General features: G+C 42.8%; 1 protein-coding gene across 6 annotated transcripts in view; it reads right to left on the bottom strand.

Moving 5' to 3' along the window:
* Positions 1-14,556, bottom strand: part of cep290 (centrosomal protein 290) — a 35,531-nt gene that overhangs the window by 1,862 nt on the left and 19,113 nt on the right. For 3 of the 6 annotated variants that reach the window (XM_070973108.1, XM_070973109.1, XM_070973110.1), the window contains 19 exons: positions 14,275-14,439; positions 14,060-14,167; positions 13,774-13,908; positions 13,406-13,675; positions 12,813-12,920; positions 12,384-12,583; positions 10,391-10,604; positions 9,685-9,822; positions 8,865-9,086; positions 8,359-8,481; positions 8,093-8,235; positions 7,135-7,290; positions 6,374-6,488; positions 4,965-5,099; positions 2,315-2,401; positions 1,972-2,136; positions 1,325-1,447; positions 778-947; positions 442-583 (listed from right to left, as the gene is read on the bottom strand). In XM_070973108.1, the coding sequence (XP_070829209.1) occupies positions 442-583; positions 778-947; positions 1,325-1,447; positions 1,972-2,136; positions 2,315-2,401; positions 4,965-5,099; positions 6,374-6,488; positions 7,135-7,290; positions 8,093-8,235; positions 8,359-8,481; positions 8,865-9,086; positions 9,685-9,822; positions 10,391-10,604; positions 12,384-12,583; positions 12,813-12,920; positions 13,406-13,675; positions 13,774-13,908; positions 14,060-14,167; positions 14,275-14,439 (2,919 nt within the window). Of the gene's footprint in view, positions 1-441; positions 584-777; positions 948-1,324; positions 1,448-1,971; positions 2,137-2,314; positions 2,402-4,964; positions 5,100-5,418; positions 6,157-6,373; positions 6,489-7,134; positions 7,291-8,092; positions 8,236-8,358; positions 8,482-8,864; positions 9,087-9,684; positions 9,823-10,390; positions 10,605-12,383; positions 12,584-12,812; positions 12,921-13,405; positions 13,676-13,773; positions 13,909-14,059; positions 14,168-14,274; positions 14,440-14,556 lie in introns of all 6 variants that reach the window. The other 3 variants (XM_070973105.1, XM_070973106.1, XM_070973107.1) reach the window with 2 other exon arrangements.

Raw genomic sequence — 14,556 nt, 5'->3', positions numbered from 1 at the left:
CAAATCTTTTTATCACAAACACAAACTGTGCAGTGAGAGCTGCTATTCAACAGAAGTTCACTTTCTTTCAAAGGAGAACTCAAAGTCAGTTTACTCGTCATGACAGCCGTGACAAGGAGTTTGAAAGAGGTGGGTAACCGGGAATTGCATTATGGGAAAGGTAAGATCCAGGAAGCTCTGTCGTAGGGAAGTGAGAATATCTGCTGCACTGTTATTTTTTAATCTGTCTCCCGAAGTCCCTCAGCTTTATGAAAGTGCAATATGAAAGTGGTGGAGCACTTAAATGACACTCAACACTCCAAAGAAATCCCTTCTTGAAATGACACACATGAAGGAACAAAGCTGATGGGGTCCGGTCCCTCAGGAGCCGAGACCCTGACTCCATCAATCACAGTTAGCCTGCACCTGATTGTGGTCATATAGCTGTTATCCGGCCTGTACCTGATCTTCAAGCTGCCAGATGCTGATCTGCGCCCTCTCCTCACACTCCTTCGCCTCCTTCAGCTGCTGCTTGAGCTCAGACAGAATGGAGCTCTTTTGGGAGAGCTCCTTCTCCAGCTCCTTCATCTTGTTCTCAAACATTCTGCAGATGTAAGTGAAACAAAGGAGGTTTTGAATTCCCAGGCCGTCTGAGTCGGAAGGAGGTAATGGACACTGGGTCCTTCACTCGTGCTTCTTGCTGCTGCTTCATAGTCAAAGCTGATAGCGTTTTTATCATCACTCAGCTCGTTAAAGCTTTACATTTGTTCTAAAAAAACCCCAAAACTATTTGCTGACCTTGTGAGCACAGACGCCTTCCAGGCCTTACTGTCCGCACCCTCTGTGATGGGTCTGGACAGAGTTGCACGCAGCCTAAGCTTTGTTTCCTCCAGCTCTGCCTCCAGCTTATCATTGGTCACCTCCAGATTTGTCTTGGTCACTCTCAGCCTCTCTGCAGCTTCCACTTCCTGTCACAGTATGAAACGCACATCCAGGTGTGATAAGAGAGGAAAAGGTTTACTCAAATGAGAAATCCATTTTATTAACAAAAAAGGCTTGCATCAAAGTAAAGTCGTAATGAAGTATGACTGGAGTTAATCACTCTGGTCAGGACAAACATCTGGAAATAAATCACTCTAACTGCCATAATGTTATAAACTGCATGCTTTGGCTAACACTGACTATGTAAGTTTATTTTTCTTGTTAGTTGTGTCAAAGACACTTATTTATGAAATGTTGAAGCTATTTCCTGAATCTAGTGACTGAAAAATAAGACACCGACTTATATGCTTTTCTTCAGAAGCTGCTTTTGAATATTTTAAATATTTTAACATTTATCCATTACCCTTTTGATCTCCTTGCGCAGACGTTCATTTTCCATGACTATTTTCTCCAGTCCTTTAGTTTTAGATTCTAGTTTGGAACCCAGCTCAGCTTCACTTTGACTCTTCAGTTTCTCATAATCAGCCTAGAAAAAAACAAAATAAAAACAGCAGTTAGCTTTCAGCTGTGGTTATAAAACAGATACTTTAATCAATTTTTAAGACATTTCTGAAGCCCAAAGTTTCCCTCAAGGGGCTTTTTACCGCCTGTGCAGCATACAACACCCTCTGTCCTTAGAGCCTCGATTTGAATGAGGAAAAGTCCCCCAAAAAAACCCTTTAAAAGGGAAAAACCATCAGGAAGAGCAACAGAGGACATGCAATGGATGTCATGTGTACAGAACAGATTCACACAAGAAATCATAGTATCACAGCAATGATGACTAAACCAGAATACGTTATTGACGAAGGCGGGTCCAGAGGGACACCTGAGCAGCTTCAGGTGTCGCTCACGAAGTCGTCACCATTCACACAGAGAGGAAAAACAACCATACAGAATGTGAGAAAGCTGGGGAGAGAAGGGGAGAGGTTGAATGTTCTGGAGGACACAGATCCAAATCATAACCTGTTCCGGGGGGGGAAAATGACAAGACAGGATGTGGTTAACAACCTTTAACTTTACGTTGTCTTGCTTCAAAGCAGCGACCTTGTCTTGATTTGCAGGCATGCAGGATTTCTTTAGCATCTCATTTTCCCTCTGCACCCTCTCCACCACCTTCTTCATCAACCCGATGGTTTTCTCTAGCTCCGGTATGGTTTTACCGCTGCGTCCAGCCTGAGGATGAGGAACACATGATGAATTAGGGTCCACGGCGGGAACAGGCGGCTGCTTTCAATTTCAGGAGCCAACGTCTGCGGAGTTGCTGCTATCTGAGCTTCTTTTTACACTTTTATTTATTATTTCTGTGTGAAGTCATTTCTGGGAAAATTTATGTGAACATAGGTTAACATACTCCACGTGTATGTGCCAGCCTTTTCTCTGCCTCTGCCTTCTCCTTTTTCAGCACACTGCACATCTCCTTGAGGTCTGCAACTTGATTCTGTTAAAACGAGAGAGAGAGAAAATAGATGAAATTTTGTATAACACTTTTGTTGTTAACTTAATCAACACTGCTCTGTGTCCCAAGGGTGAGCACCTGGTTGAGGTTCTACAGATTTTTGGCGAATCGTTTTAAAGCTTGTAAAGTTATGACACTGAAATAAATGCAGACTTCGTGAACAAATAATTTCCCTTTTCACTGAGGCAATTATGTGCATGTGGTATCTGTAAATGTTTCTCATGGCATAACGAGACACACATTTTAAGACAACTGCCGTCAATCAAGAGCAAAACTCCAGCTCGTATCGATGGGTTTTTGGAAACCTTTTTCAATTTCTTGCCAAGAGTTAGATCAGAGGATTGATAGCACGATGATGTTTAAATGTGAAGCAGTAGCCTGTAACCCTGTCGATTAGCTTAGATTAGCACAAAGACAGGAAGTGGTGCGAAACAGCTAGCCTGGCTCCGTCCAAAGATAATAAAATCCACTGTCCAACACGTCTTAAGATTCACTCATCAACTCTTGATATCACACAGGGTATTTGCAGGAGTCTGAAGTGGCAATGAGGTTTTAAAATGTAGGGGTCTTAAAAAAAAGGTCTTAAACTTCCAGAGTACTAAAACCCATTTTACATGTACTACACGGTGAAACAGTCTTAGTCTGTGATAACTCCTTGGATCATTGTATCAATGCAACACACTCCAGATCGGCAGGGTGGGAACGGCTGACATCACTCAGAGGTCAACGGCAGGTAGGGACAGTGGCGTTAGCACAGAAAAGACCCGCAGCCAGAACTATAAACGATACACCATTTGTACATCTTTCCTCACTCTTAAATCGGTATTCATAAAAGAAGAGGGTGTTGCCTCACACAGCTGAGACAGCTGCAGGTGAAATGATGAGGTAGACTAGAGTTGGACGGTATCCAAATTTTGATACCGTCAAACTTTCCCCACATTTTCCTGGGGTATACGGTATTACCGTGACTAATTAAAAATCACTTTGCAGGGCAGCGTGACATGCGCGCAGTTCAGACGGTCAATGCTCAAGCGAAGAAGCACCAGTCCTAACTTGTAGCATACCAGAATGCGAAACGAAACATAATTCATACCCCACGAAATTATGTGCGAATGTAAGGAAAACACGAAATTAGCGCACGTCTAAGGTACGGTATCTGCTGATTTCACCACTTCACGGAAACCTCAAAAGGTATAATGTGAAAGCAAAGAGTCTGATGGATCACGAAGATGTCTGCCTCGTCACTGTGCGACGAAAACTCGGCGAGCTAATAGCCAAGAGTAACAAAAAAAACTTCGCTAAATCATAAAGTATGTTTTACCTTTGTTGTTTTACGGTCAAAAGTTATATTCCATACCTGTGGACATACCTGTGTTAAAACATCTGTACGACTGCTCGGGTTCATTCTTAACACGTACTTGCAGTCACCTTTTCCTCAAGTAAAAATTCAACCAGATACATTGAACGGAATGGACTTCATTTTTCTTATGACAATGCTACAATTATGTTAGACCCCTATATACCTATATGCGCAGCATTTTTTTAATGACGGTAATGAAACTAATACCGTTGCTATTTTTAGATACCGCGGGATACCTTATTACTGGATTACGCCCAACCCTAAGGTGGACACAAATAATGATAGCAAAACACTGTCTGCTTAGCTTCCCCGTTAACAAGCTTTTCATTTGATCGTGATTTGCAAAGCACTTTGTAAAGTCTGTCTCAATATGAGCTCTACGGATGAATCATATGATGATGATTGAGATATCACCACCGTGACAGTTTACAGGTACGTGTGAGGAGTTACCGGTAACAGCCACAGCTGTGCCTAATGACAGCTGTTCTGTTGTCGAACCTCGTGAAGAAACACAATCAGTTAAATTGATTTTTTTCTTCTTTGCTGTTCTACTCATCGAACGCTCTAACATGTGGTGGAGCACACACAGGTATCGGACTGGAGGCAGATGTTTGTACTTTCAGTCGTGGGGATGGAAATGAAGCTTGTGTACCTGCATCAGCCACATGTACAGCTTTATAAATATGAGGGAAAGAAGGCATTTTTAGGGCTTTGTGTGTACACACAGGACAGTTGTGGCCATTAAACTCTCTTTTATGCATCCGGCCCCTGCTGTCTGCATCCCATAGTGGCTTTGTGGCTTCCATTTAGCATGTGGGTGGGCTGACCCCCATCAAGGCCACATTTAATGCCTTCTGACATGCAGACCTGTTTGGCTCACATTATTTCCAGAGATGGGCCTCAGCCACAGCTCAAGACCAACTTCAAAAGCCAACTTTTAGCACTTTTTAAGGCCCCACGGTCACCGTGTCATGTTTTTTTTTTAATGTGTCGCAAAACTGATGATTAAACACAACAAATTGCGCTCTCGGGGAAACCTGGTAAACAGCTAAGATAATCAACTCCTGGCTCCACCTTCATTTTTGCTAATCTACTAATCTTTTTCTTTGCTTAACATGCCTTACAGTAAGTATCAATATCAAACAATGGCAATGCACACAGCCATTCCTTTTGGGTCGTGCGTACCTTGAGTCTCGGTAACTCTTTGCTGGTCTGCTCCAGCTGAAAGCGCAGCTCCAGGTTCTCAGAGGCCAGCTTTAGGTTTTCTTTTTGGAGGTCCTGATCTCTCTGTGAGGGGGTGCCAGTGCCTCGTCCCGAAGTCTGCGTTAAGTGGAAGACACAAAATAAGACATGGGGAATAAATTAAAAGGCACGATGGCATAAAGCTGCAGTGGAGGTAAATATTGCATCTTCAAAAGCAAACATTTTAAGGTGGAGTGTGGAAAAATGGAACTGAAACTGCTCTACCTACACATGACTACAGAAACCTTTAATCCATCACGGTCAATGCAGAGGAACCAAAACACCAACAACTAAGAGCTACTCACGTTCATGGCCTTGAGTTTTGCTCTGCCACATGTACTGAAATGCTACCACAACGCTACCACTTCAGCTGGGTGACTATAGAGACCTGGAATACCTTCACATATCTAAGATATCTTCTTTCATGTTTTCGCCCACGATCATCCTGCTTTTTAGTGATAAACCTCTCTGAGCGTTTGCTCAGTATGGAGCCGGACTCCACATCTGGTTCTGTGGAGCATGCTTTTTCTGGACTATCCTCCTCTGTTGCCTCCTTTGTAGTCTCAAGCACTTCATCTTTCACCTCGGTCTGCTCCTCAGCCTCTTCCGACTTTCCTTCCCTGATTTCCACATCATCATCTTCGTCTGTGTCTCGGTTCTCTACGTCTTTCGTTAACATTTCACACGTTTGGCCACCCACTGCTGTCACAGCTGGCTCAGAAGGGGACATGACTGATCCTGGTCTTTCTGACAGATCATCAGGCTCAGACGCAGTTCCTTTTGTGGTATGTGGCTCCTTCTTTTCTTCAATTATGTCTACTTCAGAACCCCCTGGGATGTCTTGTGTGCTTTCTAAAACATCTGCTTCTTTTTCTGTCTCATTTTCTGTGACATGTACTTCTCTGCTCACATCTCGTTCTGCGTGAACATCATATCTTCCCTCAGAGGTGGTTTGAGTTTTTCTATCGCCCCAGCTTCGCTTGGCTTCCCTCTGTTGGTCGGTGGTGTCTTCAACGGCTTTGCAGCTCATGTAGAATTGGGCAGGATGGGGCGCTGCAGTCCCTTCGTGTGACTCATCCTCAACATCAAAACCAACAGAACAAATCCCTCTCAAAGCACAGGAAGAGCCTTTCCCCTTCACAGGTAATGAATCAGATAAATCCAGAGAAGCAGGATACATAAAGAAAGAGAGTAAAGAAAGATCAGTGGAGAGATGAAAGGATAACATGTTTGGCTCTTTAAAACAGAACAGGGACATGTGAAAATGTTTTGTGATCTCTGTAATATGCACACAGTATGTAGAGTTTTGCTGCGCTGCTACAGTCATGTTGTGCATGCTGCTGAGCATTTACAGAGGGTCGTGATGAAGACATCTGGCTCTCTAAGGAGTGCAGTCTCTCCTCCAGGTAGCGGTTTCTCAGGGTCAGATTCTCCATGGCGTCGTCACGAGGTAAAGCCTGGTGCTGTCTGCAAGTTCAACAAGAACAGTAAGAGAAACAGTAAATCTTCAACTCCATAACAGGAGGCAGAACATCCAGCTAAACAGCAAAAACAGTAAAAACATTTGAAGGTTAACCCTAACCCTAACCCAAAACGTTTATGGTCAGTAATTTATGTCGTTACAGCTGAGACTGGAGAACATCCAGCTGCTTAGATTATTCTGCAGCGCTTTCAGTTTATCCTTGGGGTCAAAATCAGTTAAATGTAACATTAACTTTGTAAAAAGTTTTTATTTGATTTGTTTCTAAAAGGAGAAGACCTGACAATCCTAACTTTGAAACTTTCACTCCAGATCCAGATTAAGACCGTGGGCATCTAGATTGATGACAGACTCAGCTTTAAAGTGGATATATTACATATTTATACATGCATGTTAGGCACTTGGTATGTGAATTGTGCTATAAAAATAAAGTTTATATTATTATGATTATCAAAATAATGACAAACGACATAACCAGCGACACGCCACACATTGCATCGTTCTGTATAAAATGTGCTGCACAGATTAGCAGCACTAGCAGTCAGCTTCTCTGGGTAGCATTTGAAAATAAAATTGTGCATTGTCTGTGACGTTTTGAACAGCAACAGCAGATTTTTTAAGACTGTGAATTACTTTATGATGAGGATCTGTGTCTCCAGCTCTGAGTTCTTCTTCTTCAGCTCCTCCATCTCCTTCTCCATTTCACTGGATCGGACTCCCACCACCTGGTCAGCTGTCACACCTCGAGCCTTCAGCTTTTTCTGCAGGGCGCTCTTCTCTTGCTCCAGTCTGCAAACACAATGAAACACAGAATGGACACAGGAAGGCTGACGGCAGCTGACGGACATGTAAAAAACGCCATCGTGGATTTGGACTTTTTTCTGTTTTTCAAGTTTCAAAAAGTGACAGTGGCTTAATCTTGTCAATTTTATTTCATTTCAGTCATTTTTCGAGCAAAAATGCCAAATAATTTCTGCCTCTAGCTCCTCAAATGTGAGCACTGCAGCTTTTCTTTGTTTCATAATTTTTATTATTTATTATTTTCATATTTTTTAGAATAAATTGAATATCTTTGTTTTTTTGACTGCAGGTCAGACTTCACCGGAGCATTTCTGTTATCTGGTAATTATCCATTTTTTGCTGATGAAATCTCTTTGGTCATAATATCCAGTGAAAACAATTCCTGAGTTGGATGTGAAAATAATCTGGCTCAACTGTTCTCTCCTTTAGTCAGTTAGACACAAAAACATTAGCAAATAAGGTCTGTAAGTACAGACAAGATTTTACCAGAATTTCTCCCATTTTAAAGATGAAACGCTTCATTCAGAGAAAAAATGCAGCCCAAATGATCATGATGATTATCATCATTATTTCATTACAGTTAACTGACATCTGCAAAGTGACCACCGGTGGTGGACAAAGAGCTGTGCTGTGCGCATTTTACTGACGCCATGCTTCAGTTTGAAGTTAGACGACATCCTTTGGTGCCAAATGTTTGCAGTTGCCTTTTGCAGCTTTAGGTTCATCATATACACAAAGCACAGGCTCAATGGATGCTTTGCACGCCATCCAGCCTGAGCTACACACTGACCTAGCATAGAGGTCTTTCAGAGTGCTGAGCTGTTTTGACAGGGATTCGTTATCTCGTTCCTTCTCCTTCAGTGAATTCTTCATCTTCTCCATCTTGGCCTGCCACTTCTTACCTTCCTCCCAACGTACCATTTCATCTCTTGCCTGTCAGACAAACAGGTATAGTGAATGTGTAACGTATGACAGGCATGAAAATGACAATGATAATATAATACAGTAAAATAGATGTATTAACATGTTTAATGGTGACTGGATTGATGCTCAGACCTTTCCATGATCATCTTTAACATTTTTAATTTCTGTTCTTTTCTCCAAATCAGACTCCAGCCTCCTGATCTTCTTCTGCAGATTCTCGACAGTTGGGTCCTTCCCATCTGGTTCTGATTGACCCTAACCAATAAACAGAGAAAAAGATCTTTGTAGCACCTCAGTCTTCAAAAGGAAGAGATAAAGATAAAGATATGGTATGAAAGGCAGAGATGCAGCCTGAGGCAAATCTGGACTCTCACTTAAAAACCAAAAACAAACTGTCACTGATCTACCAGAAACCCAAATAATTAGATCAACTCTGACATCCGCTGGATGGATCCGTTTGAGCGCCTTGCCTGCGTCAAAAGATTCTGGTCATTTGTCCCCATGATGTTGTGGTGACAGTGGCTGTGTCATGTGGCTGCTGTTGACAACAACAGCAACAGCAACAACAACAATGTCCATATCACAGTCCAACCATCAAATCAGTAACATGGAGAGTGAATCCACACACAGATCCTAACCTGAAGGGCGCTGCTGAGCCTCTTGACTTGCTGCTTGAGCTCCTGAATTTCCTGCTCTCTCTCCTCCTTTTCGGCCTGCAGCCGTTTCTGGGTTTTCTGACTCCTCTGGAGGTCCTGGTTCAGGCCGTCTAATTCTTCTTTCAGGGTGTTCTCTCGGCCTCTGGCTGCTTTGGCAGACTCCTTTGCAGCTTGAAGTTCTTCATTAAGTTCTTGCACTTGCACCTTAGGAGAAAAGGGATTTCCAATTTAAACGATGAGTCTGATGATATTCCATAGTTTTCAATTTGACAGGAAATTTCATGAATATTCTAAAACCATCATAAGAATTTATGCATGTGTGTCCAAGACATGATCTATCTGATTCTTCTGAGCTCCATTGTTTAAATAAATGAGCCACACATGGACTTAGTCCTATTAACATTTGCACTACAGTATTGAGCAACATTATATTTTTAACATCTTTCTAAGGATTAATGTCTTCAATAGAAATAAAAGGGCTTCACACACAGGGAGCACCGCAGGAAGGTAGATCTTTGGTTTTGTTCTACCTACGAGATTGGTTGACAATAACAAACAGACAAACAAACAAACAAACAAACAAACATAAAACCAAGAATATAGCCGGACTTGTCAGATATAATTATGAATCAGTGTATTCCAGAAGTATCTACTAAAGGTTGCTTATTGGTATAAAGTGATACTAGATATGTCTGCTGCTTTATTTCTGTCAGTTAATTAACTCAACAGCACTTCATAAATGTCAGTAATGAATAGAACCTGCATGAAAAACAAGTGTGTTATTAGGATAAAGGCGTCCTACCTTCAGGTCTCTGGTGTGTTTGTCAACCAGCAGCTGCACATTGAGACTCTCCTCTTTTTGGGTGGCGCTCGCTATGACCTGCTGCTCGGCAGCAGACGTCATCTCTGCCCGCAGCTCCAGCAGAGCCTTACTGAGAGCCTGAGAAAACACGGATCAAAGAGATGCCCGCTCTGTGAAATATGACGACCTCATTTTACACTTAATGCCTCATCATCCATTTCTGCATGCACTTATTTTTGTCTCTCACACTCATCCTTGGTATAAACGTGACACATTTTTCTTGCATGCAGTGAACAGGAACAGAACCTTACAACTAAAAAAAAAATAATGTAAGCATCAGTAAAAACATTTGAGGCAGTTTCATGACTCCATTTTAGGCAATTTCACTGTCTGCTGTTATTTGTTATGCAGTGATAAGGCTGAAAAACAAGTTAACTCAAACTTCATTCATGTTTCAGTAAGAGCACACAGTGGGTGAGGAGCTGGAAAACATCCAGGTCAGGCTACCAATCCATCAGCCGACGCAGAGACAAGACACACACTCAAGACTCATTTGTATTTAGAATTTCCAGCATGCAGTCTACTTGTCAGGCACATCTCTGGGCTGTGAAGAAACAGACTTCTCTATCACTCTCAGATCACTCTCTGTATGTCACAGACCGCAAAAGAAGAAAGCACAAGTAAACATATGAGATAAAAGAGCCACCTTGAGCTGCTTCTCTTTCTGGGTGAGCTGTGCTTTCAGTCGTTCCACCAGATTTTTCATGGTATTGCTGGGGGAGCGGACGTTGGCCTCCTTCTGGGCTGCCAGCTCTGTCTGGAGGTAGTTCATCTCCTTCTCCATCTGGGCCATCTGGCTCTTCTGATCCTCAGTCTCACCAGTCAGAGCTTTCACCTGGGCAGCATGGTACTCCTCCAGCCTGCAACAGATCCCCTCTGTTAATTGGCTTCATGTGTTCATACATAGTTTGAAACACCTTTAACATGACTGTTAAATTTATATCTGAGGGGAGTAGGAAAACTCCCCATCTTTTGATTTGATCCAGATCATTACTGACTCTATACAGTGGGGGCAACATTTTCTACAACAAAATGTGACTTGGCTTCTGTGGCTAATGTGAGACGCAGGAGGTGCAGTCATGATGAGAGTAAAAACGGGAACATACTCAATCCAGTACTTATCCAGCAACAAATTACAATTATTAACAGACAAATTTATAAAAAGCCTTCACCCTCACTCATACAGAAACACTTGGGTGCTTTATATCACTGATGAACCAAGGCCAATGTAATATAAATGATGATCTGAACGAATATAAAGTAACTAAAACTGTAAGTAGGGGTGGGGCAGGACAGCTATCACACACATAGACTCATGGCTTTCCGACAGGGGAAGCAATGTTCCTGCCGATTGTTTGTTCCTGGCCATTCTGCCGAGTCACTGTTAACATTAAATGTCATTCAATGGGCAGGTAGGGGAAGCAGTGCTTCCAGGCAGGATGATGTTTCTGCTCCATACTGTTTGGTAGCTAATTTTAACATCTGTCAAGGCCAGACTGGGTAATTTTCCCTGGCAGTTAGGCCCACTCACAATGTGCTATCTGATTTTTACCACCAAGCAGGGAGATACACGTCCTGCATTCAGGATTCGGCATGGTCGGCACACAGAACACTAGTGCTGCTTCACTGGTTATCGGGTTGTTTTGAGACATGCAGGATAATACTTGTGCAAGGAAAGCACATTCAACATGGTTGGTGGCAAAACATCCATGACTAATTGGCTATTTCTTCTTTGCATGAACCAATTATAGGCAATCAGCAGTGAGATCTATCTTATTCCTGCTGCACCCTCCTAACTTGTAATATACTCTACATCATGCTGAGTTTTTGTTGAGACTTGAGAGGTGCAGAATCACCTCAAACCTTTGAGAGGCTGCAGTTTGTGTTACTGCATTACTCAAAATGTATTTAGACCCTCATCCACGTCATTGTGTCAGTGTGTTCTCGTGTGGCTGAAATACCCATGTCCCAATGCACTGCTGAACTTTCGAAAAGCCTCCTTTAATCTGCTTTGCTGTACCTGCTTTTTATTAAACTTTTAATTCCTTAACATCCTTCCTTCAATTATCCCTTAAGTCACTTTGAGGTTGTTAATCATCCTCAAAGTTAATATCATCGTATTCCACATGGTCTGACCATATGGTGTTTTCAAGGCGTGAAGTAATCATACCCAATATTCCACAAAATATCCTCAACAAAAAGCAGAGAATATGGAATAATTGTATTTCAAATCCAAAGGCCTTCAATTTAGAAAATGTAAACATTTATCAGGCTTTAAGGATGCCTTGTGTCAGGTGCTGAACTGTGGCCTGGCACTGGCATTGACCCATTACTGTCAGGCTTTTCACACTGACTGACATCCCCATTAGCGAAGCACTTACGCAGCCGTGTTGCTGGGTATCTCGCACTTGAATGTGTGTTTATTCCTGTTAATCTGCAGTTCATTAACATTACCAAAATAGCACCCCCCCCCCCCCCCCCCCCCCCCCAAAAAAAAAAAAAACATCTGGTTGAGATCACCAGTGTGAAATGAGGTTATAAAGAAAGCAATGCTGATGTATAAAAAAGCCTCACCGGTGGCCACTGGGTCAGATTCAGAGAAAAAACAAACCCATGTGGTTTAAGAAACGGATAATCACTTTGACATTTCTTCAGCGTGTCTCTTAGCCTGTGTTTCCACGTAGGCCCTCTGTCGCTCCAGCTCAGCCATGGACAGACTCAGCTTCTCTGTGACGGAGGAGAGCGAGATGTCCTGTTCAGCAACTGTCTGCTCCAACTCAGCCAGGCGCTCCAGATATTTGGTGGTTGGCACCCTGATAGTCGGCTTCTTTATCAATTCCTTAACAAAGGAAGGAGGAAGCAATAAACAAAACACTGCTACAAACAAAGCAGCAAATATCAGGGAACAACAGGAAGTATCCAAATAATCTAAATGACTGTCAGAAAACATTGCTTGATTAAGTGTAAGTGTGTTACTGTGATGTCATGGACTACACTTGCACATCAGCTTTAGATCAACAAGCTGTCGCGACTGTAAGCAGAGCAAAAAACATGGATGCCTGCCGTACCATTGCTGTCTGCTTAAAGCGGTCCAGGGAGGTGTCCGTGTGGAAGTCCAACTTCTGATGCAGCAATCTCAGCTCCTCCTGGTGTCTCTTGATCATGTCCTCTTGATCCTGGGATAGAAACAGTTTACCCTCTGAAAACTTTATTGCTTTTACTGTGACACTCAAGCCATGCTTCTAAATAGAGGAGGCAATAAGTGACACTTTTATTACTTAGCAGAAGGAACGCTAGCGCTACCGTGCCTGCCAGCCACGTCCAGCCTCAGCGTGCTGCTTTTTTTACTCTCATTCTGCCTGCCGGTCTGCATTATTGAGCCCAGTCATTTTGTCAAGCAAAAGCTTAACATCTTTTCTTAATGGCCAGAATGTTCCTGTGGAGATTGCTAATAAATATTTAGTCCAAGTGCCGAGATTTGTGGTTTTCCACCGACTGGAAATTTATGAACCCAAACTCTGACAGACATGGCAGCTAATCACTGAGATAATATACATCATAAACTAGCTAATGCCTCTTAAAAAGCAGAGAGCAAAAATATAGGAGGCTTGTTGCACTGACAATCAATGCGTGCCCAGAATTTCATCATGTAACACTGTACCTGTCTGGCTTGAGCCAACTGGTTCTGGTATTTCTTTAGCACGTCCTCTTTTCTGTCAAGCCGACCCTGGAGGTCTTTGATGGTCTGGTGAGCCAGTTTGAAGGATGGCTGACTGTCTGACTGGCCCTCGTCATGCTTGGCGAGGTCAGCTAGCAGGCATTCTCTGTTAGCAGCAGCTGGGAGGCGAAGACGCAGCTCGTTGATCACTTTGTCCCTGGATATGATGTTCTGCTCTGCCTTCCAGAGAGCTGCTTCTTTCTCTTTCAACTTCTGTACGTGATGGAATCAAACAATCAAATCAGACGGTGTATGGATGGTACATGCATCCGATATGAGGAACACTGATGAATGGGGACTGAATACTACACCTCATCCAGACTTTTGCAGGTGGCCTGCATGTCTAAGATGGTGCGGACATGCTCTCTGACTTTGCCCAAAGCAAACTCTAACTGATGAGCAAGAGGTAGACTCGGGTCTGGTAGGGATCCTGCACCATCCTCATACTGGAAACAACAAAAAGCATTGAGAGACTAAGCTTAAATCTGATTACTGAATTTAAAAACTTCAAAAGAGCATGAAAACCAGCCTGTTTCTGAACAGTCATGTTTTACTTGCTGTTGGAGCTATTTTATCATCAAATCAATAATAGTTTACCTTTTCAGCACTGGTTAGAATTTCATCCTGGTGCTTCTCATACTGGTCCAGTTGGCGCTCCAGCTCCACTTCTCGCTGATCCCATGCAAGCTGGCGCTCGTCTTGAAGCTTGACATGGCAAAGAGAAGAGTTTCTGTATTACTTTGAGATTTATCTTAAATACTACAAAAATACTGACACATATAGAGGTATTCAGAGCTGTACTCTTTTCTCACCATGTTCTGCTGCACAGTTTCCTCCTCCAGCGAGCGGATGCTTCGCTCCTTCTCTTCCAGCAGGTTCTTCAGGTACCGGATCTCCTCCTTCTGCACCACCAGCTCCCTGCCCTTTCTCATCTCCTGCAGACAAGCTTCTTCCATCTTCTTGTGCCACTCCATTACCTGTTTGAAGTTTTACAGTGGAGTGGTTTTCAGCAATTTCAGCTTATTGGCAGGATGCCATACAAACAAATGAGCTCACAAGATGAACAACATATTATTCTACTATTTTGAAAGAGT

The sequence above is a fragment of the Chaetodon trifascialis genome, chromosome 10 (genome assembly GCF_039877785.1).
Source record: "Chaetodon trifascialis isolate fChaTrf1 chromosome 10, fChaTrf1.hap1, whole genome shotgun sequence".
Lineage (NCBI taxonomy): Eukaryota > Metazoa > Chordata > Actinopteri > Chaetodontiformes > Chaetodontidae > Chaetodon > Chaetodon trifascialis.
The sequence above is the reverse complement of the archived record's forward strand: the minus strand, read 5'-3'. Positions and strand labels throughout refer to the sequence as shown.